At 47.9% G+C, this 25,046-nt stretch overlaps 1 protein-coding gene across 4 annotated transcripts in view; it reads right to left on the bottom strand.

The window, feature by feature from the left end:
* Positions 1-25,046, bottom strand: part of MYBPC2 (myosin binding protein C2) — a 69,265-nt gene that overhangs the window by 21,325 nt on the left and 22,894 nt on the right. For 2 of the 4 annotated variants that reach the window (XM_083408121.1, XM_083408123.1), the window contains exons 2-17: positions 21,306-21,407; positions 19,906-19,935; positions 18,359-18,436; positions 17,235-17,383; positions 16,441-16,558; positions 14,712-14,760; positions 14,504-14,566; positions 12,900-13,111; positions 11,907-12,039; positions 11,615-11,739; positions 10,323-10,428; positions 7,567-7,733; positions 7,279-7,444; positions 5,309-5,415; positions 3,688-3,717; positions 2,979-3,118 (exon numbers count right to left, since the gene is read on the bottom strand). In XM_083408121.1, coding sequence (XP_083264247.1) covers positions 2,979-3,118; positions 3,688-3,717; positions 5,309-5,415; positions 7,279-7,444; positions 7,567-7,733; positions 10,323-10,428; positions 11,615-11,739; positions 11,907-12,039; positions 12,900-13,111; positions 14,504-14,566; positions 14,712-14,760; positions 16,441-16,558; positions 17,235-17,383; positions 18,359-18,436; positions 19,906-19,935; positions 21,306-21,407 — 1,775 coding nt within the window. The remainder of the gene's footprint in view (positions 1-2,978; positions 3,119-3,687; positions 3,718-5,308; positions 5,416-7,278; positions 7,445-7,566; positions 7,734-10,322; positions 10,429-11,614; positions 11,740-11,906; positions 12,040-12,899; positions 13,112-14,503; positions 14,567-14,711; positions 14,761-16,440; positions 16,559-17,234; positions 17,384-18,358; positions 18,437-19,905; positions 19,936-21,305; positions 21,408-25,046) is intronic. The other 2 variants (XM_083408122.1, XM_083408124.1) reach the window with 1 other exon arrangement.

Genomic DNA, 25,046 nt, shown 5'->3' on the forward strand with positions numbered 1-25,046 from the left:
CTGCTATATTAATGACATCCATTCGTCTTGACGCATTAAACGATTTATAAACTTATAGGTGAAGCGATAGCCTTATTCCTCCTGTGTGTGACAATTATTCTGTCTGCGGTGTTCCTTCCTGTCCTTGTAAAATGTTATGCCTATCTTTTTCCAGCCGATACTTCCATCATGCCTTGGGCGGCGCTAATATCAATATCAATAATAATAATAATAATAATAATAATAATAATAATAATAATACCCCCGCCCATCTGACTGGGTTGCCCCAGCCACTCTGAGCAGCTTCCAACTTATAGAAAAACAGAATAAAACATTGGAGGTTGTGCACTCTCCTTCCTTGGAGGTTTTTAAGCATAGGCTGAATGGCCATGTGTCATGGATGCTTTAGTTGAGATTCCTGTATCGCAGGGGGTGGGGCTAGAGGGCTCTTGGGATCCCTTCTAATTCACAATTCTATGATTAAACATTAAAAAAAACAGGGCTTTCAGATTTCTTCTAAAGATTGTAGATTGTATAGTTACTTAACTCCTTGGCTCAGTGGGTCCATACCCTACAACATTTATCCAGCGAAAATAGGGATGTCCTAAGGAAAAGCAGGACACTCTGGGATCATGGGCGTAGCTAAGGTAGGGGCAGCTGCCCCCCATCAAATAAAACAATAGAACTAACTTACCAATCACGTCAGTTCTGCCCGCCCCCCAACAGAAGTCCTGCCCGCCCTCCCATAACAAAAATCCTAGCTACACCCACGTCTGGGATCAAATCAGAAACAGGGACGGCTTCTGTAAATCCGGGACTGTCCCTGGAAAATAGGGACAATTGGAGGGTCTGAATAAGCTGCGCTGTGCAGAGTCGATACAGTGGTACCTTGGTTTACAACCACAATCCGTTCCGGAGGTCCGGTTGTAAACCAAAACAGGTTGTAACCCAAGGCGCACTTTCGCCAATGGGGCCTCCCCCCCCCCCAAATGGGTTGTAATCCAAAAAAAGGGACACGCACTTCCGGGTTTGACGTGGTTGTAATCCAAAATGGTTGTAAACCAAGGTACCACTGTATATGTATATATCGTCAAAAGCAGAAACAAATCTTGAGCTCTCACGATGGAGCAAACTGACTTCTAAAACGTGCTCTTCCGAAAAAGAGCACATGTGTTTGGATCCGGACTAAGTTAGCTGAGATCAATGTGAGGGGGAAATCAGTCCTGGTTTAAATGTGAAAACAAGCCAAGGCCCATCGATTTCACTGAGTACCAAGGCTGCAATCCTAACTACGTCTACCCAGAAGTAAGTTACATTGAATGGGGTGTGCAATTCCACAGAATTTAGTGATTCACGGTGGTTAGGATTGTGCTGTTAGTGCAACTAGCAAGGCACTAAGACACAGTGGTGTGGCTGCTCCTTAAAAAGGCTACCCTGGACCCAATGGTATGCAATTACTAGAATTTTTTGGGTAGGGGTTAAAATGTTCTTCTAAGTGTTCTTGCCTGACAGCCACAGCTGACTTCTGCTTTGGTGTTGTTTAAACCAGAGGTTCCCAAAGTGAACAGTACCATCCCCTACAGGGCAGAGGGGTCACCTATGGGGTGCCAAGGAGCAAGGGGGAACCAGAGGCATAAAAGACTTCGAAAAGCTGATATCACTGGATGAAGTCCATCATTTTTGCTGAACGAATTGAGCTGTATCATTTTATCTGGATTCTAAATTAATGTGGTATTAATCGTTACCATTTGAATCTCATTGTATTATTATCTTGGGTTGTGCAAACCACTACAGTGGTACCTCAGGTTAAGAATTTAATTAGTTCTTGAGGTCCGTTCTTAACCTGACACTGTTCTTAACCTGAGGTACCACTTTAGCTAATGGGGCCTCCTGCTGCTGCCGCTCCACCGCCACACAATTTCAGTTCTCATCCTGAGGTAAAGTTAGTACCTGAGATACTATTTCTGGGTTAGCGGAGTCTGTAACCTGAAGTGTCTGTAACCTGAAGCGTCTGTAACCCAAAGTACCACTGTATTCCAAAGAATGCTTTTTATAGAGTAGGGGCATTGGGGATGAGCATATGAAACCAAGGGGGCAGGACCTCCACAAAAGTTTGGAAGGGGGGCAGTGGGGAAACATCGCAGAACAACTAATGACACCATGTGGACACAGGACAGTCCAGTTTCAATCCGCCACTAATTCACTAGGATTGCATCAATGTTGTTGCTGGCATCCGTTTGCCTTGGGAGACAATGAAGGAGTGCCCCTTTGAGAGTGAAGTCAAAGTGTTGAAAGGTTGCCTCAAAGACATGCTATAGAACACCTGCTTAAAAAGTAAGTAGTAAGTGTGCAAGTAGGACTAGACAAGTTCTTTTGTGGCCAGCTTGAGAGATTTCAGAGCTCCACCTGGTACGCAGGCTGAGACCCTACCTGCCCGCAGACTGTCTCGCCAGAGCAGTGCATGCTCTAGTTATCTTCCGCTTAGACTACTGCAATGCGCTCTACGTGGGGCTAGCTTTGAAGGTGACCTGGAAACTATAACTAATCCAGAATGTGGCAGCTAGACTGGTGACTGGGAGTGGCAGCCAGGACCACAACACACCTGTCCTGAAAGACCTACATTAGCTCCCAGTACATTTCCGAGAACAATTCAAAGTGTTGGTGCTGACCTTTAAAGTCCTAAACGCCCTCAGCCCAGTAAACCTGAAGGAGTGTCTCCACCCCTGTCATTCAGCCCGGAAACTGAGGTCCAGTTCTGAGGGCTTTCTGGCGGTTCCCTCCCTGCGAGAAGTGAGGTTACAGGGAACCATGCAGAGGGCCTTCTCGGTAGTGGCACCCGCCCTGTGGTACGCCCTCCGATCCGATGTCAATGAAATAAGCAACTCTCTGACTTTTAGAAGATATCTGAAGGCAGCCCTGTTTAGGGAAGTTTTTAATGTTTGATGTTTTATCGTGTTTTTAATATTCCGTTGGAAGCCGCCCACAGTGGCCATACCTACCTCAGTGCCCCTCATCCAGGTGGCCACAGGTGCTGGTTCCCCAGTGATGGACACATCCAAACGCAGCTTGTTCCCAGCAACCACCACAAGGGTGTTTTCATTAGTCTTTCCGGAACAATCCAAGTGGATCTTGGGGGGCTCTGGAGAAACCAGAAATGACTTGAGGGCGGAAATGAGAGACCTCTTCTCCACACCACCACATTTAATACCTTAAATCAAGACCCACATTTTCCCCACAGCACAGCTATTCACTGCCTGCTGCCCCAGAAGGCCGCAAACAATTGGAAGTTGCCTTCTATGGGTTTTACTTCTTCGATTTTCCCCATTCCCTCCCTCATTTGTTTCTGAAAAATTGGGAAAATCAGGAAAACATAATTGAATTTTTTTCCTGTGTCCCGCCCTCCCCCCCTCCCCGGGCTTTCACATCTGTACTCTCTCTTTCTTCTTTTTTTAAAGTAATTTTTATTAAATTTTCCATTTTAACAATCCAATCAAATGACATTAAATTTTCCAAATTATACAAATACATATCATATAGTCTGAATATTCTGCCAAATTATAAATTTTTATTGGGACTTCCCATGCTTCAAGTTCGGGGGGGGGGGGCCTCTGATCTCTACTCTCTCTTTCTTAATGGATATTGAAAAAAATCCTCCGGCTTTCATACCCACCCACCCTCAAAGGATGGCAGGGCCCATCCAGGACTCACCTTGCTTGGGAACATATTCAATCTTGATTTCTAGAGTGGGAAGAGAACAAATGGGGAAAATGAGAAACAGCCGTGAGTACCTCTGGAAAGTGTGGGATGTTGCAATACCTGCTTCCACCCTCCCACATTATTTTAGAATTAAAGTGCAGGGGGATTCCACACCAGCAGTGTCCCTGTGAGAAATGGGGACATCAAACAAACTCTGTCAGGATGCTGTCAGCGGCTCCTGTCTGTAAAGATTGAAATCAAAAAGGAGGCTAAGAAACTTTTCCCAGGAAACCTCCCAGGAAAGTATAAAGACAAGGAAAAGTTTCTTACCCTCCTTTTTGATTTCAATCTTTACAGAGGCTATAGAACCCAGCCTCAGGGGCAGAAGAAGGGGGGGCAGTGGAGGTGGACTGCCCCGGGTGTCATCACTGAGGGGGTGACATTCGGCGTGCCACCCACCCACAACTCCCAAGCCTACCCCGAGCAGTTGGGTGAAGGGGGGGAGCTGTGCCGCCTTGCCTGGCGGCCCTCCCCCCGTCGTTCTGACAGCTCAGGGGAGGCTTGGGAGTCATAGGCGGGTGGCGCGCCATTGACCCCTGCTTCCGGGCTGCTTCCTGGGGAGGGGGAAGCCTCCCCCAAGCTGTCAAAAGTAAGAGGAAAGGGAGGAAGGCTGCTGGCAAAGAAGCGGCTCCCTCCCCCTTTGCCCAGGAAGCAGCCCACCATGGATGGCTCGCTCCACCCCCCATGGGCAGCTCGCTCTGCCCCCTAAGGGTGCTTCACCCCCTGGGATGCTTGCCCCACCTCATGGCCCCGCCCCCAGGTGCCTAGCATGTCCGCCGCTCCAGGTGCCAGAGAAGAAGAAGAAGAAGAGTTTGGATTTGATATCCCGCTTTATCACTACTCAAAGCGGCTAACATTCTCCTTTCCCTTCCTCCCCCACAACAAACACTCTGTGAGGTGAGTGGGGCTGAGAGACTTCAGAGAAGTGTGACTAGCCCAAGGTCACCCAGCAGCTGCATGTGGAGGAGCGGAAACGCGAACCCGGTTCACCAGATTACAAGTCCACCGCTCTTAACCACTACACCACACTGGCTCCGCCTCTGCCCAGCCTCCTGGATAATGGCGTTGTCCCAAGTCAATCTCCGCCCCCCGTCTCTCTCACTTACTCATTCGACACTTCTATGGGTGCTGAAACATGCCCTCTGTCTTTGAGCTCTTTGCTCTCCTACTTTTAAAGCTCGCCTGGTTCTGGGAGATGGGGAGTCTGGAATGCTTTCTAATAACAACATGTCAGCTGGGTGTTGTTCCGGCTCTCCCATGACTTCCCCAGCTTTCCCCCTCATCTGCCTCTGAGCTGCGACCTCCCGCAAACCCCTGTTGTAAATCTACACTGTCTTCCTCTTCCTCCTCCCTGGAAGGCTCAGGATGGGGAGGCGGCCTCCACCATTCCTTCTCCTCTGCCCAGTCCCTGACAAATGCCTCCTCACAGCGAGGGAAGATCCATGGGGTCTCAAGTCCCTGAGCATGTCTTTGAGCAAGAAACATGGGTTCTGCAACAAGCATGGAAACTGGTGTGTTTCACCTCAGGGCAGAACCTCAAGGCCTTTTGTCCAAAGTCCCTCCATACACTGACCCAGGAAGTTGAGCTTGGCGGACAGAGAAAGAGCATATCCATCAGGGACGAAGGTGTAGTCTCCCTCGTCCTCTGGCCTCACGTCATCGATGACCAGCTTGTGGAACCTGAGGGGTGAGAGCACGATTAGGGGCAAAGCAGATGGGAGGATGGAAGAGGCTTCCGATGGCAGTCACTGAGAAATGCCCTGTTCATAGCGGAAAGAGGAAGAAATCCCGACGAAAGGAGAATGGATTTTTAAAGTTAATGGACTAGAAGGAGATGGCAAAGCGGACAGCAACAAAAACACCCCATCAAGAGATCAAAAAGATGAGAACCTTGTCGAAGAGTGGAGGGTTTTTTTGGGCCATTTGAGAAAAAAACTGTGGCCGAATGAAAACGCAAGCAGGATTTGAATAAACGGCAAGGAAAGGAGAATAAATAAATGATTGTAATGTACCGTATTTTTCGCCCCATAGGACGCACCGCCCCATAGGACGCACCTAATTTTTTGGAGGGGGGAAATAAATAAAAAAAAAATTATTTCCCCCCCAGGCACGGGGCTGGCACGGGGGAAGCCCGAGCTTCCCCCGACCCCAGCCCCCAGAACAGCCTGCTATCCGCAAGCCTAGGGAGCCGCTATCCGCAAGCCTAGGGAGCCCAGGCTTGCAGAGAGCTGTGCGAAGCCCAGAAGCGCTCTTCAGCGCGCCCCAGGCTTCGGAGTGCAGGCAGCTCTGCGCGACCCACCGGAGCCAGGCGTGGCTTCGCGCCGGGCTCCAGAGGGTTGCACAGGGCTTCGTGAAGCCTGGAGAGCGAGAGGGTCGGTGCATACCGACCCCTCGCGCTTTCAAGGCTTCAGCGAAAGGCTGTATTCGCCCCATAGGACGCACACACATTTCCCCTTCATTTTTGAAGGGGAAAAAGTGCGTCCTATAGGGCGAGAAATACGGTAAGTTATAATTCAACAGAAAATAAATGGCAGTTATGACAGCCGATAAAGGAATACAGTGGTACCTTGGTTTAAGAACAGCTTAGTTTATGAACAACTTGGATTAAGAACGCTACAAACCCGGAAGTAGGTGTTTTGGTTTGTGAACTTTGCCTTGGAAGCAGAACATGTTGAGTGTGTTCCATTTATAAATTGAGTCGCCCACTGCTATGGGAAAGCATGCCTTGGTTTAAGAAGGCTTTGGTTTAAGAATGCACTTCCAGAATGGATTAATTATTAATTAATTAATTAATTAATTGAGTGTTTGTGGGGGGGAGGGAGGCTCAGTTAATTTCATTGTACAGTGATTGTACATTGACAATAAAGGTATTATTATTATTATTATTATTATTTCCCCTTCCTCTCAGGAAATCAGAACATTAACAATATTTTCAGCACCTGCTAAAAACATTTCTGTTTAGATAAGCCTACCTGGGTATGTAGAATATTGACATATGCTTTAATCTGTTTTTTTAGCTCATTGTTGATTTTAACTCTTTTTCAAATCTTTTAAGTACAGTATATGTTTTTATTGATAATGTTACAGTTTTTATTCTTCTCGTAAACCACTTCGAGGTTTGTTTGGTAACATTAAAGCGGTAAATAAATTGTATGAAATAAAGAATATTCCAGTGCAATACATTAGACCAGTGATTCCCAAACTCCGGTCTCCCGCTGTTTTTGGACTACAACTCTCATCATCCCTAGCAAGCAGGACCCAGTGGTCAGGGATGATGGGAATTGTAGTCCAAAAACAGCGGGAGACCAGAGTTTGGGAAACATTGAGAAGTGATAGCTGGCGCAAGGCCTTCTCATGAGATCTGTGACAGGATTCAAAGCTGGATTTTACAGTCCAAATGTGATACTCTACCCACAGTACCACAGAAGAGTCACCTCTGCTTACAAAAGCAAAATGGCGGCCGCCAATGGAGCCGCAGAGCCTGCAACTACCCCACATAACACGCTCGGCCCTCAGAGAACGCTGGCTTCCCTTGAGGCTCACCTGCCCTTGTGAGAGATCGTGATGCGTTTGCTGGGTCGGACCTCGACTCCGTTTTTGTACCATTTGCCGGTAACCTTCTCATCCGACACTTCACACTTGAAGACAGCCTGCTCCGCGGCTTTGACGGTAAGGTCAGCAATGCCCTGAAGAACCTCCAGCTGTTTGTCTGGGTGGCAAAAGAGAGAGAGATGAAGAGGACTGATCCCACAGCATCCCACGTGGGGGTGGAAGCCATCCAAATCTCTTTCGGAGGCTATCTACCCGCTGGTCCAACCACTCCTCACAAACCGTCAACTATAAGGTCCGCCTCTGACTGGCCGCCATTGGTCATGATCATGTAGCGCCCAGCATCCTCCTTGGTGGCTTCGTTGATGATGAGAATGTGCTTTTTGCCATCCTTCTTGAAGCGGTACTTAAACGTCTCTTCACGGGTCAGCTCTACACCATCCTTCGACCTGGAGGCAGAAAGAAAGGAGAGGAGACTAAGATGGAGAGGGGGCAAAGCTGGGAAGACAGCTAGCTGTTTGTTTGTTTGTTTGTTTGTTTGTTTGTTTGTTTGTTTGTAATGGGATTCTGTCAGGTTTGGTTTCTTTCCATTTCTCATTATTCCAGCCATCATAAGTTCAGTTCACCACAGTTCACCATCAGTTTGCAATTTATTTTTTAAAGGAAAATCACCAGCATTTTAGTGTGCCTTGCTCCATATATATGTTTAATGTCATTATCATCGATATGTGCCTTTATCCCTAACACATGGATAGGCAAACTAAGGCCCGGGGGCCAGATGCGGCCCAATTGCCTTCTCAATCCGGCCCACGGACGGTCCAGGAATTAGTGTGTTTGTACATGAGTAGAATGTGTTTTTATTTAAAATACATCTCTGGGTTATTTGTGGGGCATAGGAATTCATTCATCTCCCCCCAAAAAAAATATAGTCCGCCCCCCCCACAAGGTTTGAGGGACAGTGGAATGGCCCCCTGCTCAAAAAGTTTGCTGACCCCTGCCCTAACATATACTTTCTCTTTTCTTGTTGGAAAACTGCACCACAAAAAGTCAGAGAAGGGTGAATTTCGACGGATAGATTGCTTTTGATTCACATATTGTTTCAGGAACCGAGGCAGGCCTCACATTAAAATGTGAACCGAACTGAATTGCTCTTTTGTCCCTAATAAACATTTAGCTGTCTAGACACGCTAAATGGGAAGGGAAGGAAAAGGGTGGGGGGAATAAGTCTGCCTTAAACATGGAGGGTGGGGCAAAAATCTGCACCAAATTCAGTGTCGTGCTTGTGTGTGTATAGAAAAGCCTGGAAAGGAGGAAGTTTGTACTGCAACAAAAAAGCTCCTGCCCCTTGCAGAGAGGCACCTTCAATATATTTTGTGTGCAAACGATAAATCCATTGAAGCATATGATGCTTCCTCTTTTTTTTTTTTGTATATAATTTTTATTAAATTTTTGGCTTCACAATTTAAAGTACTCATTTTTTATATCCTTAAGATATCAGTGACTTCCCTTCTCTTTCCATGGTTCATTTTACATATGATAAATCCCTGCATATTTTACAAAAACTATACCATTCAGTATTCCATTATTATTGCATCCATCAAAACTTATTTACACTGTTGAATTTATCTTAATGCTGCCGGTGTTTACAGCTGTACAGAGTTATTTCCCATATACAGTAGTACCTCTGGTTACGAACTTAATTTGTTCCGGAGGTCCTTTCTTAACCTGAAACCGTTCTTAACCTGAGGTACCACTTTAGCTAATAAACGTTTTCCAATAATAATAATAAATAATAATAATAAACATTTTCCAATCTTCTCTAAACGTATGTTCTTCTTGTTCTCTTATTCTATATGTTAAGTCTGCAAGGTGCGCATATTCTGTCAACTTAAGCCGGCATTCTTTGGTTGGGACCTCGCTCCTTTTCCATTTTGGGGCTAACATATGATGCTTCCTGATATTGGTACAAGCATCTAGTCTAGGGAGGTCCAACTTTTCACACTAAGTGGGCCACAAGAGTACTTCAACACAGGACCCACGGTCCGGTCCACACACTGACTTATCGCACAGGGAGTGGGACCAAAATTTGACACCTCCTCCCAGTCCTCCTGCTGCCTTCTCAGAGCTGGATAAGTGGGCTTTGGGAAGGAGGCGTGAGGCTCTGGCAGGGTCCTAGAGCCCTCCCACCTCCTTCTCAAATCAGGGGAAACACTAACTAGGCTTTGGGAAGAAGGCAGGAGGACTCTAGATCGCTGTCAGAGCCCTTACACCTCCTCCCCAAAGCCCAGCTCATTGCTTTCCTGGCTTTAGGAAGGCAGTGCGAAGGTTTCAAATGTTGCCCAGGGCTGCCCAAAACATCGGACCTGTTGGGAAACTGTGTACGTGCAGCTACTCACACAGAGTCAATTAAGGTTTGGCAGACAGCCAGAAGGCAATCTGAAGGAGTAAGTCTGCCTGGAGATAACAGAGGCATGGAGACCGCTCCCTGATTGGTCAAGCTCTCTCAAAGGAGTGATAATTAATGACCTACTAACTGGAATGTGTTTGAGTTCAGTGGTTCAGTGTGTCAGTGTAGGAGTTGTGAGTCGTGTCAGAGAGAGCTAGCAAAAGATCCGTGTTCTGTTCCTGTAAATAGTCCACTGTATATAATAAACACCTAACTACAAGTTCCTGGTTCCTGCTTCGTCTATCCTGTCTGCAGCCAAGCTGCCAATTGCTTCCGTGAATTCTGCGTGTAGTCTGCTAGGTCTGGCTAAGGTCCTGCAACTAGTCAGAAAGTTGTGAAACACCAAATAGGTTTTGCCAATAGGACCACCACAATCTAGTCATCTATTGTGACAGACAGCAACTTGCCAGGGCCTTTCACCTTGCCTGACCATTTTAACAGGGGATCTCTGGGACTGAACTCAGGACCCTCTGCAAGCATCACACGTATGAGAAGATTCAAGAGGCAGCTCTACGGAAGCCAAGGCTGGAGTGGGAGGGGGTTGTTCGGATGACAACGGTCTGGTCAGGGAAAGTATGGGGAGGGAACTTACCACATCACCTGGGCTCCTTCCTCAGACACTTCCACTTCCATCTCCACCTTGTCCCCAACGAACACTTGCTGGTCATCCAAGGCACCCACAATCAGGACAGGTGGTTCTAGGGACAGACAGACAGAATAGCATGGGCACAGCTCCAGGGCCAGCATCAGGCGGTCCCAAACAAACCTCTCCAGCCCATCCCCTCTGCCTGCCCCCAGCCACCTTGGCATCTTCCTAACTCTGCTAAGTTTGTTGTTTGCTGCATTTGCAGCACGAAGTGACCTCTCTGGGGGAATTTGTGTATCACTTTCATTGTAAAAAAACCCTCTAAGTTGTGTGTGTGTGTGGTTGGTATTATTTTTGCTGGCATCCATCCTTCTCGAGAGACAGTGGAATGCACCTGGAGAATCACAGCACCAGCTGTGGCTGCAGACACCGGTATGGTTGATGGTATCAAAAGCTGCTGAGAAGTGTACAGGAACTCACATGTTTGCATGTTCTCTGTCCATCTCTCAGCACAAGATGTGCAGGGGTTGTCGGTATCTGTCTGGATCAAGAGAAAATAGAATGTGCCTCTGGGAGCAAAGTCAAACTGCTGAGCTAGCAACACCCAAGGGGCACAAGCCTGGGCAGGGTGTATGGAGGTCCTGGGCTGCCCAGAAGACAAGACCCCCTCTCTCGGCCTCGCTGATGTGGTCCAAAGGAAAACAGAGCAATACGCTTGGCTGCAGGAATTGCAGGAAGGAGGCATACGAGGCGCCGTCTTAGGGACTCGTGTAGAGTTTACTCCTTAGACTTCTCTTCTCCTAAAGATGTCCCATAAGGCAGTGGGTATGGATTGTTCCTCAAGGTTTATTCCCAAAGCCTTCCTCCTGAACGGAGGTTCCGGATCAGTGTTTTCCTTCTCCTAGATGCGCTACCTTCCCAGTTGGATGACCCCAGTGTGCCCCTCATTCGCCTCCAAAGCTCCTGGAGAAACCACCTTCTTGACTGTTGAACCCGGTCTCACCCGCTCAATCCGTGGGAGTCTGTAATTGCATGCAGAGGGACTCCCTAACTCATGGAGGGTTTGGAATAATCCATCCTCTCACCCTCACCTGGTTTAGCCGGCCAGTCGAAACCATTCCCGGGATGTGGCTGCTGTCAATGGCAGCTTCTCAGAGCCACAGATGAGAGCCGAAAGCAGGGGCAGAGAGGGGACCATCGGTTGATGAACTACCCAGAAGGAGCGCAACATGTCCCCCAACCGAGATACTGTCCCCCCCTTTACAAACACACACACACTCTTCTTCCATCATCCTCACCTTTAACAAAGACCTCCGTGAAGCACCTCTCTTCTCCACAAACGCATTCATAGGCTGCGTCGTCAGCCAACGTGGTCTTAGTTATGGTCAGGATGCGTTTCTTGCCCACGTTCTCAAAGATGTATCTGCCCACGGAGAAGAGACGCCACGTCACAACTGAGAAAGACTAATCCAGAGTCCGTCCGTCCGTCTCAGCAGCTGTTTTCCCATTTTCCCCACCCAACAGAACCCAACTCTGCTTTTAGAGGATGCCAAGAGGCACCCTTGGCTATCCATCCACATTCAGACTCACTTTCCACTGGGCTTGATCACTTGGCCGTTCTTCATCCATTTGATAACAAGGTCTGGGTCGCTCAGCTCCACATACATCTTGATCTTGTGCCCTTTGTCAACTTGGTAGGCTGGGTCCAGTTTTTTGATAAAGGCTGCAAAAGAGACGGGGAGAGGACTACTAAAAACGCCTTTGGGGCCCCAGCCTGCTTCCTACTTCCTTGCTGCAGTCATGAGGTTTCTGCTCCAAATACAGCCTCTTCCTGTCCTGAGAGCTAAAGATCTCCACTTCCACCTCAGGGGGAATTTCTGCGCTCCTGTCACTAAGGTGCTCTGATCACAGCAGCCAGCTGGGATATAGCTTCCATCACTTCAGCACAGAATGCCACCTTGATCTCCTTAGGAGAAAGGCGGGATAGAAACACGGCGAGAAAAAGGGAAATGGATGGAAACCGCAAGAAGGGAATGGTACCTGAAAAGGGAGTTGGGTTCAAATCTCCTCTCAGCCAGGAAGCTCATTGGACGACTCTGTGGGCCAGTCGCCGTCTCTCAGCCTAAACTACCTCACAGGGTTGTTGAGGGGACAAAATGGAGGGGTGAGGGGAAGAATTGTGCATGTTGCCTTGAGCTCTTTGGAGAAAAGGCCCAGTATAAACATAATGCACATATAAAAAGGAAGGAAGGAAGGAAGGGGCACCTCTCAGGTGGGCGCCATTTTTATTCTAAGAGAGGTGTTTTGGCCCCTCTTTTTCTAGAAAAACAGCACTGAGGGGGGGTACTGGATGGCACTGTGCTGAAAGACCCCCTCCATCCTAGAGCCATCTCCCCCACCACACATACATACAGCACCGCAGATAGTCAATGTAGACGTGGCCTCCTCCCTAAATTTCCCAGAAGGTCTGATACGGGGTCCAGGCCCACCCACCCATTCCTAAGATACCCTGCTCCCAACCAGTGACCTCAGGAGACTTGGCTCCCAGGCCAAAAGGCAGAGAGTCCAGGCATTCTGACTGACCTTCGCTCTTCTTGACTTCCACCTTGGCTTTCTTGAGCCTCTTCAGCATGCCACGAAGGTCAGTAATGCCATACTCAAAGGCGATGCGCTCATACTCGCTCTTCTTGGTCACTCCTTTAAGCAGCTCCCAGATCTCCGGCGGGATCCCCAAATCGTCGTCGTCGTCCTTCTTCTTCTTCTTCTTCTCTTCTTCCATCTGCTGCTGGCCCTCTCTGCACAGAGAAGGAGGAAGGACCTTCTGAGGTGTAGCTTCCCGTGGGACCGTCGTTCAACCCCTGCACCCCACTCACAATGGGTGAGGTGGATAAGGGACTAAACTGCATTCACAGTCGTGTACTCCTCAACCTCATACCTGTGCATCTCTCACGGGGAATTAATTCTGAGTCCAACCCAGCCTCTCAAGCTACCACAAAGTGCATGTTGACAAGAACTTCTAAGAAATTGCAAGGAAGAAGATGAAATGGTGGAAGAAGCACAATTTAGTCCTGAAATTATTCCCCTGGTAGGTATGGACATCTCTTCCACATGGAACTTTGGGGGGTGGGGTGGAGGCTGGACAAAGCATGGAATTGGGGGGAGGGCAGAGGAAGTGGGAGACTCTCGCTAACGTTCAAAGTTGCTGTCCTCAGCCTCTGATTGGCTTCCAACCTGCCCTCCTCCAATGCCAGCCACCTATTACAAAACGCTAATCTCCTGTCCCTTTGCATCTGGACTCCTGCCTGTCATTATGAGCTGCTTTGCTTTCTGCCCACGCTTGATCATTTTTGACCACAGCATCGGCCTAGTGGATTCCCCCATGACCAAATTCGGTTTCTAGACTTCATCCTACACCTACAAGGGTCTCCAAGCAGGTTAAAAAAAAGGGGGGGCAAAGGACCCCTTTAAGTCCAGTCAAAGGCGCCTCTGGGGTTGCAGCGCTCATCTCGCTTTCATGCCAAGGAAGCCGGCGTTTGTCCGCAGACAGCTTTCCGGGTCATGAGGCCAGCATGTCTAAAGCGCTTCTGGCGCAACGGGACACCATGACGGAAACCAGAGCGCACGGAAATGCCGTTTACCTTCCCGCCACAGCAGTACCTATTTATCTACTTGCACTGGCGTGTTTTCGAACTGCTAGGTTGGCAGGAGCTGGGACAGAGGAACAGGAGCTCCCTCCATTGCAGGGATTCAAACCGACAACAGTTTTTCTAAAATTGGCTAACAAGAAATGCAATAATTGCTTGTGCTCTGAAATGGAAGCAGCTGAGGAGCAATGTTTCATTTGCCCAAGCATGCCTTGTAAATGATTTTCAACCCTTGCCAAACCGTTTCCCTTGTGTCTCCTGTGTTATGCACTAAGCTGGTGGGTAGGACTGCTGTTTCCCCACCTCTTAAGGCACTCCATCCTCTGACGGCCACCAACTGGGATGGCTTCAAAAGATTAGACCGATTCATGCAGATGAGGCTATCAAGAGCGACCAGCTATGACTTGCTGGGGTGCACTAATTGGGAGAGTTGCTCCTTACGCTGAGGCCCTGCTTGCAGGTTTCTAATGGACATGGATACTGGGCCTTTGGTCTGATCTAGGAGGGCTCGTATTGTGTTCTTATTCTCCATTCTTCACCTACCTCTTCTTCAGCAACCCGCTGAAGTCCAGCTCTCCAGCAGTATCGTCTTTGCCGCCTTCCCCTCTGCAAGGAGAAGAAGGGGGGAGATATAACCCAGCACTCATTGAACTGGCTCAGCCTCCCGAGCAGCAGATGTTTGCAGCGTGTAAGGGAGCTGTGCCTATCAAGGCACAGCCTAAGAGTCTGTGCTCTAACCAGCGACACTTACGTCCTTTTGAAAGCCTGCAGCACGCCGCCGGTTTCCTCTGTCCTTGGTGCTGGAAGAGAAGAAAACAGACTTCTAAAACTGGTATCTTGAACCTAGTTGGCTCTTCCCTTGAAAGGGTGTCTCAGCTTAATCTGACCTTCGCCAAGCTGGTGCCCTCCATGCGTTTTGGACTACAATTCCCACTAGTCCATTTTGGACCGCAACTCCCATGAGTCCAACGTGACCCTAATGGCTGATGGGGCTGATGGGAGTTGTAGGCCAAAATACTGGAGGGCGCCATCTTGGTTAAGGCTGGATTAATACATTAGCAAGCCACATGCAGAAAGGGAGCTTAGCTACCCACAAACACCTCCTTCCCCAGGGCGGCTCAGAATCATTGTGCTGTGTGGGATCCAGAGAGTCTTTATTCAGCTGGTGCGGTGAACAAAAGCTTGTCCCTCCATGGATCTTTTCAGGTGCCACGGAAACTCTGGGCTGTCGTGATTCATTCTGCCATTTTTACTGTTTTGCACACATTATTCTACTCTTGTTACTCAGGGTAGGTACATTACTCAGGTGAGGTACAGTAAAAAATGTAAAGGTGATTAGGGAATTAAAATAAACTCATGCCACTGCAGAGCTCTGCACATTTTTAAAAGGCAGGAATCATATTTTGGAAAAATAGTGATGATGATGATAATTGTTTGTTTGTTTGTTTGTTTGTTTGTTTGTTTATACCCCACCCATCTAGCTGGGTTTCCCCAGCCACTCTGGGTGGCTCCCAACAGAATATTAAAAACACAATAAGACATCAAAAATTAAAAACTTCCCTAAACAGGGCTGCCTTCAGATATCTTCTAAAAGTCAGATAGTTGCTTATTTCCTTGACATCGGATGGGAGGGCGTTCCACAGGGTAGGCGCCACTACCAAGAAAGCCCCTCTGCCTGGTTCCCTGTAACTTCAATTCTCACAGGGAGGGAACCGCCAGAAGGCCCTCGGCGCTGGACCTCAGTGTCCGGGTTGAACAATGGAGGTGGAGATGCTCCTTCAGGTATACTGGGGCGAGGCCGTTTAGGCCTTTAAAGGTCAGCACCAACACTTTGAATTGTGCTCGGAAATGTACTGGGAGCCAGTATAGATCTTTCAGGACCGGTCTTGGGCCTTGGATAGATTTCTCAGACTACAAGCACATGAGGGACAAGGATACCTCTACTACCTGTCAGCTGCCATGAGCCCTTGGGACAGGGGGAATAGACTAGGAATCCAAATAAAAGAAATAAATATCCAGGGGAAGGGAGTTCCAGAGGTGGAAAGCAGGCAGCAAGAATGCCGCTCAGTGTGTTCTTGTGGTTCAGATTTCACAGGTGACAGGTTCACACTCACAAGACCACAAGGGAGGATGTTGCCTCCAAAGGATAAGGCTATTTAAGGAGCAATCTTATATACAATAAGCTGGCAGAAAGCAGGAATGGGGTTGCTGCTGGCTGAACCAGGCTCAGCCTGGCAGAGGGAAAGCAAACCTTCAAAATAGTATTTGCCAGCTTAACTTATGCCAGGTTCCCAGGTCACACCCCTAGAATGCCTCCTTTTCAAGACGTATCCCAGTTTAAGATCCTCTGGGCTCAGTTCAGCCGGCTGGGTCCCTGCAGCTTAGCTGATTATGGTGTGGCCCAGTTGTGCTGGATCCTAACCCCTCTTGCTCTAGGATGACTCCTTTAGCGTTTACTGAGTTAGGGCTCCTGGTGGTACCTTCCACGTCGATGTTGAAGGTGCAGCTGTCAAACTTGTCCTTGGCTGCCACCTCAAAGCGATAGTCCCCTCGGTCTCCGATTACCACTTTGCCAATTTTTAGCTCATAGGTGTAAACCTTCGGGAGTAAGCAAAGAATAAGCAGGAGGATTAAGGTTCGTTAGTGGCGACCATTTCCGCCATAGCCTTTTGAGGATGCAATAGGCATGATCCAGACAAAGCCTGGCATGCCTCAATCTCAATTAACAGAGAATTCTCAGTCGCCTTTGCAAACTATAATTCCCAGGATCCTTCGCAAGAAAGGATAATCATGTAAAAGGTGGTTTAAAGGTAAAGGTAAAGGGACCCCTGACCATTAGGTCCAGTCGTGGCCGACTCTGGGGTTGTGGTGCTCATCTCGCTTTATTGGCCGAGGGAGCCGGCGTACAGCTTCCGGGTCATGTGGCCAGCATGACTAAGCCGCTTCTGGCAAACCAGAGCAGCGCACGGAAACGCAGTTTACCTTCCCCGCCAGAGCGGTACCTATTTATCTACTTGCACTTGACGTGCTTTCGAACTGCTAGGTTGGCAGGAGCAGGGACTGAGAAACGGGAGCTCACCCCGTCGCAGGGATTCGAACTGCCGACCTTCTGATCAGCAAGTCCTAGGCTCTGTGGTTTAACCCACAGCGCCACCCGCGTCCAAATGAATAAATAATTGCAACAGTCTGGTATGAGTTTAAGAAGGCAACGAGTCATAGGAGACTTGATTCGCCCCTGGCCAAATCCTTCACTTTTCCTTCTTCTGGGACTCACGTTTTTCTCCTTGTCGAAGCTGTCCTTGAACTGGAACCTCAGTCCGCTCTTGATACCCAGCTCCAGCCATTTCCCCTTGAACCATTTGACGGTGGGCTTGCAAGGCAGAAGAGCCCCGTTCACCTGCACTACGATATCAACATCTTTCCCTGAAAGACAAGACAGGACGCATGGAAGTCACGACTTCCTCCACTTAAGAAGGAACCGCCTCTCATCTAAAGTCAAAGCCTCCATGGGGCGTTTGCCGGAGAAACTGCTCAAGCACCAGCAGATGGTGCAAAACACAAAGTTGTCACGAGATGGACAGTGGTACAAGTTAGGTCTCTGGCATCTCTAGGAAACGCCCCTCTCTCTTAAACTCTGGGGAGTCTTTGCCAGTGTTGACAGTAGTGAGCTGGGCGGACCGGTGGTCTAAAGCAGTTTACGAATGCCATTTCCCTCCGAATTCATTAGTCCAGTGTAGCTGTCAACCACTGGCTCAAAAAAAACCCAACCCACTTCATTTCTTTGACCATGGACATCATTTTTACTGTGCATTCATGACGATTTGTGCTCATGATGCTATCAGAGTGGTTACACAAACACACACACAGGATTCCAATTTCAATACTGTTTGTGCCTTCAAAAGACATGGGATAGTCACACCGCTTCATTTCCAATCAATAGCTATCCTGCTGGAATCCCAGGACCGTTCTGGTTCGGTTTTTGTCCTGCTTTTGTTGCGCGATAACGCCTCCAGATGCCAATCACAGAATGAACCAAAGCAGGTTAAATCTGCCACTAATGCACCACGCTAAAGAACACATTAAAGAATACTCCTGCGACAAAAAACACCACTCTGGAGGGCCCCTTGTACATCACATGATTAGGACCAAACTGAAAGTGATGGGGCCACCTGTGTCTGCTTATTAACTTGCCTATCTGGTTCACCTCCAAAGTAGCATCATGGTTTGAAGTTTGGCCCTAGCTTCAGTCATGTTACTGAACGTGAGCCAGTCAGAGTCTAATCTGTAACTGGAGGACAGACTGCCTGGGAATCTCACATATACCCGCTTGAGGCAGCCTCCTCACTGCGCCTAATGCTTGGGCCGGCCCCCCCGGTGCAATTCTGCTCTGCCACTTACCGCTTTCTATTAAGGCGCTTTCTGGCTTCTTGAGGAAGAGTGCGTCGGACTGAGTGGAGGGCTCCCCTTTACCTTCATCTGAAAAAGAGGGAAGGGAAGATGAAGAATGGGTCACGGCTTGCAGGTGAGCTGGAAGCCGAAACAGAGTGATTTGGGAGTAGTGGGGTTCTTCAGGGCAGGGGGTGTGGGCATTGTTAGAATTCCTGCTCCATGATTGCAGTCATGGGATCTTTGTCTTTCACATGACGGTGTATGTTTTGACTCCACAGAATGGGAAATGACGGAGACAGGATGTTTGTGTTACTGTGTTCCGTGAAGTGGGACTATTGTCCTTTGTCCTTTCTCTTTGCTGTCTGATGCTAGCGAGAGAGGGAGCCATGTTGCAGTGCTCCGTGTGTGTTTTTATGTAAATAAAGTCGATTAGCCAAAATGCTGAGTTGCTGAGGTCTGTTACGCATGATGCACAAACTCTGCGGATCCCTAAGTGTGCCGGTGTCAGTTGGCATCGGTCGCTGTGATGTTCGGGCTGAAGAAAGCTTTTGAAGCTACTGGACGATCAACCAGGAGGGAGGGAACATGCCAGTTGGGCATGTGCCTCTGCCAGGGTCTTACTCAAGTGTAGACTGAACTCCTGACAGGCATGGCTGCCCTGGGGGTAAGAGGAGGAAGGGCCTCAACTCAGCGGTGCAGCATCTAACTTGCACGCAAACATTCCGCATTCAATTCCTAGCATCTCCAGGTAGGGCTGGAGTATTGTGTAGACAATAATAAGCTAGGCCTGACTCAGCATAAGGCAGCTTCCAATGTTCCCAGGGGACAGGTAGGCCACAGTCCATGGGGTCTACTCATGAGTAGTACAACTCACATGGGATTAAGAGGCCAATGAGGAAATGTTCTCCTGTATCCCTCACTGACACAATGGAGAGTCCCACATGGTTCAAGCATGCGGCTATATTTTCACTGCTGGTAAAGATAAAGGACCCCTGGACAGGTAAGTCCAGTCAAAGGTGACTATGGGGTTTTGGCACTCATCTCGCTTTTAGACTGAGAGCCGGTGTTTGTCCACAGACAGCTTTCCGGGTCATGTGGGAAGCAGGACTGAACCGCTTCTGGCGCAAAGGAACACCATGACAGAAACCAGAGCGCACGGAAACACCGTTTCACTGCTGGAGGAGGTATCAAAAGGCAGTAGCAGCAGCAGCAGCAGCAGCAGTGGCTCAGTGGTTTAGACCACAGCGCCACCCGCGTCCAGTAGTAGCAGCAACAGCAGGCAATAGGTATTGGGGTGGGATATCACTGAAGGGTAGGGATACACCTCAGGGAAGAAGCTGATATTTATTCAAAGCCCTGCAGAAGCTATGAGTAGGCATGGGACAACTTATTGATGGAAGGTGGGACATCTCGACAGGTAGCTGTGAGAACTTCTATACACGAGGAGTGGTACGTCTCTGGGGACAGAGCATATGGAAACACATATAACCAATATACAAGCAATACCAGCAGATGTTAAGGACATTTTTCTCCAGGCTGCAATCTCTGGGCCTCACCTGATGGTGCCTGTTCTGCCGGAGCCTCTGCTAAGGAACACAGAAAAGGGGGAAAATATAAATAATGTTAGAACCTTGACCCAAACCATGCTGGTATTTCTCCACAACTCCAAGTATATTTCCCCACTGCCTGAAGCTTGTAAGTCTGGTGAATATTCTCTAGGTCTGGAAGTTGGTACAGCCGTACCTTGGAAGTCGAATGGAATCCGTTCCAGAAGTCCCTTCGACTTCCAAAATGTTTGAAAATGAAATCACGGCTTCTGATTGGCTGCAGGAAGCTCCTGCAGCCAATCAGAAGCCACAGAGGCCCCGTCGGACGTTCAGGTTCCAAAAGAAAGTTCGCAAACCAGAACAATCTCTTCCGGGTTTGTGAGCCAAAACGTCCGAGTTTCAGGGCATTCGGGATCCAAGGTACGACTGTATTTTACTTTTGTTCCTGTTCTGTTCCAGGACATCCCTTATGAAGAATAATCAGAAATCTGTGCAGCTATGTTTTCATATCAGCTCACATGATGCATAAAACGAACCAGTATGTTTTGTTAAGGATGTGATGGTCAAACCTTTGTGTAGCAGCTGCATTTATGGCTTAAGGATCTGGGGTCTAGATCGGTCTTGTGTCTTGTGTGACTGCCTGCTTTAAATACATATTGTCTAATTTTGGCTTTTAATTTTTTTTAAAGGGCAGTAATGTCCTTCTCACTGCCATGAGGGAAGGTTGCAAAATCAGCAAAGCACCACTTTTTTACTGGGCCAGCATTTCCAGTAAAACATATCATCTTACCTCTGTGCCATTTATTTAATTAAAACAGTCTGGCGGAGGCCTGCAGTTTATTAGCTGGGAGTCAGAGCTTTCGACGGCAACACGCCAGAAGATGAAAGTTTAATGCTGACCAGGAGGATGGGCAGAATATCTTTGTGTAGGTTACAGGGCACACAAACTCTCCCCCTCTCAATTCTGGAAATTCAGGAATAATACTGCCCTCCTGTTCAACTAGAAATCTAATTAATGAAAGCGACTCGTGCCAAAAACATGGCCTTTTCATTCAAGGCAACAGTTACATGGCACCATGCAACAGGATTTCCAGGGAATCAAAAACAAGGACTTCAGCAACGGCCCCATCTGCACCATACATTTAAAGTAGTATCATACCGCTTTCAACAAGCATGGCTTCCCCCAAAGAATTCTGGGAACTGCAGTTTGTTAAGGGCGCTGCAAGTTGTTTGGAGACTCCGGTTCCCCTCACAATTCCCCAAGCTGTTAAAGTATGGTAAGAATTGTAGTTCTGTGGGGGGGGGGAATAGGGGTCCCACAGCTCTTCATTCTCCCACTCCCCCAAAATTATGACTGGAGCATGACTCCCTCTGCTAGCCAGCATGTGCCTGAACATTCCTGGCCCCACCTTTCGCCTCTTCTTTCGCCTCTTCTTTCTTCTCCTCTTTCTTCTCCTCTTTCTTCGCTGCCTTTGGGTCCTCCTTCTTCTTCACCTCTTTCTTCTTTGCGGCTACAGAAGAATGAAAGTAAGACTGATTACGAGCCAGAACAGAAGTACGGGGATAAGGAGCCGTTTGAGTTTGGTATATAGTCAAATATGCACACTGATTCCAAAAATATGGCAGTGGTGATATGCATCCCAGGCACGCAGAGCTTTACGAAGTACCCCCGCCTCCCCACACCACACCAAAAGACAAGTACCCTATTTTTTGCTCCATAAGGCGCACCTGACCGTAAGATGCACCTAGTTTTTAGAGGAGGAAAACAAGAAAAAAAAATTCTGAACAAAACAGTGGATGTATGACTTTTGTGGTCCACGCTGTGGCCCCAGACATGTGATTTGATGGTGAGTTTGGGGTAGCCCAGTGCAAAAATCCTGAGGATCCATGTGGATCCATGCTTTGTAACCACGTTTGTGCGCCTTGCAGCCCTAGGGAACAGTGGGTGAGTGATTTTTTGTGTGCAGGCTGTAGCCATGGACATGCTATGTGATCTGATGGTGAATTTGGGATGAATTTAGGGTGACCCAATGTAAAAATCCTGAGGATGCATGGGCTTTTACCTCCCCCCCCCCGTCAGCCTACTTTATCGCTAGCGTCCCTTATCTCTCTCCCGATCGCTTGCAATCAGTGGCTTTGTTTCAACACCCACTTCCCTCTTTCAAAAAAAAAAAAAAAAAAAGCATGATCTGCTTTTTGCCCCTGGGCAATTCAGCTCCAGGGACCACACATTTGCTCCATAAGATGCGCAGACATTTCCCCTTACTTTTTAGGAAGAAAAAGGTGTGTCTTATGGAGCAAAAAATACAGTACTTGCCCCCAAGAAACACAGTCTAAACGCTGAAAGTGTGGGAAACAAGAAAAGGCGGAGAGGGGGAGAAGAAAGGGGATCAAGAGATGATTGTGTGAGCAACTGCATACGCATACTTGTCTTTATTTGGATTGTGGGTTGTGTTATGACTGAAGGGTTCAGTGCCAGTCCAATACACTTTTTCACCAAAAGCAAAGCCCAAATTGCAGGTACTCTCCTGCCTGAAGCTGAGCTGAAATTGTGGCTCAAAACTTGTTGCACCATTGAGACATCAGTTCCTGCCTTTATTTCTCCTCGCAGGTCACTTCAGCATGGAAGGTCCAGCAGGGTTAAGCTGGATACTTCAGAGAAATGGTACATTTTGAGGAGGGAGTTGAAGAAAGAGGGGAAGGTTTGACTCTATTGACTCTTACAACTAGGCAGAAAAGGTGGACCTGATCCATTTCTTCCACTTGAAGGCTCCTCCCAAATTTGTGTGGTGGTTAGGTTAGGTTTTATTTGTTTGCAGGAAAGTTATAGGCAACAATGAGTAATATACAATTCTTCCTGCATTCATCCTGATTTGCTTGTAAGGTATTTATCCACCTTCCTGCTAACCATCAATCCATTCCGCACTTTTCAATCCATTTCTCCATCACTTTCCTAACTGCAGAAAAGTCTGTTTCTTTTCCTCTTCTTTTTAAGTGGATCTATTGTAAGGACGCGGGTGGTGCTGGCGATCAGAAGGTTGGTGGTTCGAATCCCCACGATGGGGTGAGCTCCTGTTGTTCGGTCCCTGCTCCTGCCCACCTAGCAGTTCGAAAGCACGTCAAAGTGCAAGTAGATAAATAGGTACCGCTCCGGCGGGAAGGTAAACAGCGTTTCCGTGCGCTGCTCTGGTTCGCCAGAAGCGGCTTAGTCATGCTGTCCACATGACCTGGAAGCTGTACGCCGGTTCCCTCGGCCAATAAAGCGAGATGAGCGCCACAACCCCAGAGTCGGTCACGACTGGACCTAATGGTCAGGGGTCCCTTTACCTTTATTGCACTTTGGTCAAAGGAGGAAAGCCAATGTGACCAAAAGAGAGTGTAGAAAAATCTGTAGCATGGGAGGCTTAGGAAAGTTATTAAGAAGCAGGAGTTTTGTTATGTCTAGTACAGAAGAGCAAGGTGGAAAAGAAATATGGAAGAATTTTCACACACGAATTTGTGGAAAATGTGACGAGACATTTTGAGGTGGAAAAATGCAAGGCAATGGAGTTTTTGGACCTAAACTTTAGGACTCAGAAACATCAGTTTTGATCTTTGAATTTAGTGGAACCCACACAATGTAGACCATCTACTGGCATATATTGCACACCCAACCCCACCTGTTGGGCATGTTCCATCCCGTCCCTTGCAGTGCCTTCCAGGCTTTAGGCTGCTCTCCAGCTTTCCATGCCCCTTATGTGTAAATGCGTCTGCTGGGGGTGTTAATCCAGAGCGAGGGCCCTAATTACCACCTATAGGAGGAGGAAGGAGGTGTGGATTTGGGGGCGCAAATAGGGGGACTGCAGAGGAGAAGCAGAAAAATGGTAAGGATGAGCCTGGAGGAATTGGGGTTGTTGCCACTGGCTGGTTAGGGGACCCAGGAAGCAGGGAGCTAAGGGAGATAAATCATGACTGTGGGATGGAACCAACGGGGGAAGGAAACACAGGAAAAGTGAGAACGTTACAGCTCTATCTGTAATGAAGAGCAACCATTGGAGGCTGTCATCAGGAAAGAATAAAAAAAGAAAGGTTAATGAGGGTGAAACACTTAACTTTTCCCCTGCCTGTATCTCTATTCTCAGAATTGTCCTCCCCTCAGAATGCCCACCTGCAGCAGAAAATAAATTATGGGGCTGAGTTCTGGCATGCATTAAAAGCAGGCCAGATATAAACACTATTGCCTCAGTCCAGATATCATGGCAAGCCATGGCCGTGGAAGCTTTAGTGTGAAGTCTAAATTGGCAAACCATGGTTTCCAATCATCCATCAAACCAGGATTGGAAACCATGGTTTGAGGTGGGTATAGGAACCATGATATGTGCAAACTATGGTTTGGAATTATCTCTGAATCGATCAACTGTGGAGCTGCCAGACCTGTTATGTCTCCAGAGCCCCTGCACTTAGAAAGAGGAGTTGCAAAAATGAAAGCAGAGATGCAACTATAAACTATGGTTTGCCTGTATATTTGGAAGCTCAAACCATGGTTTGCTCAAACTCCAGTGACTGTACACCATGGTCTGGTACAATGTCTCAGTTAAGCCCATATCATACTTGCTGGTGCCCAACATAGTAAGTTGTCAGTTATTTTGTCCATCTACTCCAGTATTGTCCACACAAACTACCAGAAGCCCTCCAACGTTTCAGGCAGAGTTCTTGTGCATCACCTGCTTTCTGCTACTTCTAGCCAGAGATGCAAAAGAATGAAAGGGCCTGTTGATTTAAACAATTTTGTGTGTTTTTAATATTGGTTGTTAAGATGTCCTATATAGTGATATCTCTGGTTACGAAATTAATTCGTTCCGAAGGCCCGTTCTTAACCTGAAACCGTTCTTAACCTGAGGTACCACTTTAGCTAATGGGGCTTCCTGCTGCCACCGCACCAGTGGCACGCAATTTCTGTTCTCATCCTGAGGTAAAATTCTTAACCTGAGGTACTACTTCCGGGTTAGCGGAGTCTGTAACCCGAAGTGTTTGTAACCCGAGGTGTTTGTAACCCAAAGTACCACTGCATAGTACAAGGCAACGCAAAATATAAAACAACATTAAATTGAAAATGGAACTGTAATGGTTCTAGGGGTTGCTCGTGCGTAAGTTGCCGCCACTCCTGGCTA

This window comes from Podarcis tiliguerta (assembly GCF_965153285.1).
Source record: "Podarcis tiliguerta genome assembly, chromosome: 13".
In the NCBI taxonomy this organism is placed as follows: Eukaryota; Metazoa; Chordata; class Lepidosauria; order Squamata; family Lacertidae; genus Podarcis; species Podarcis tiliguerta.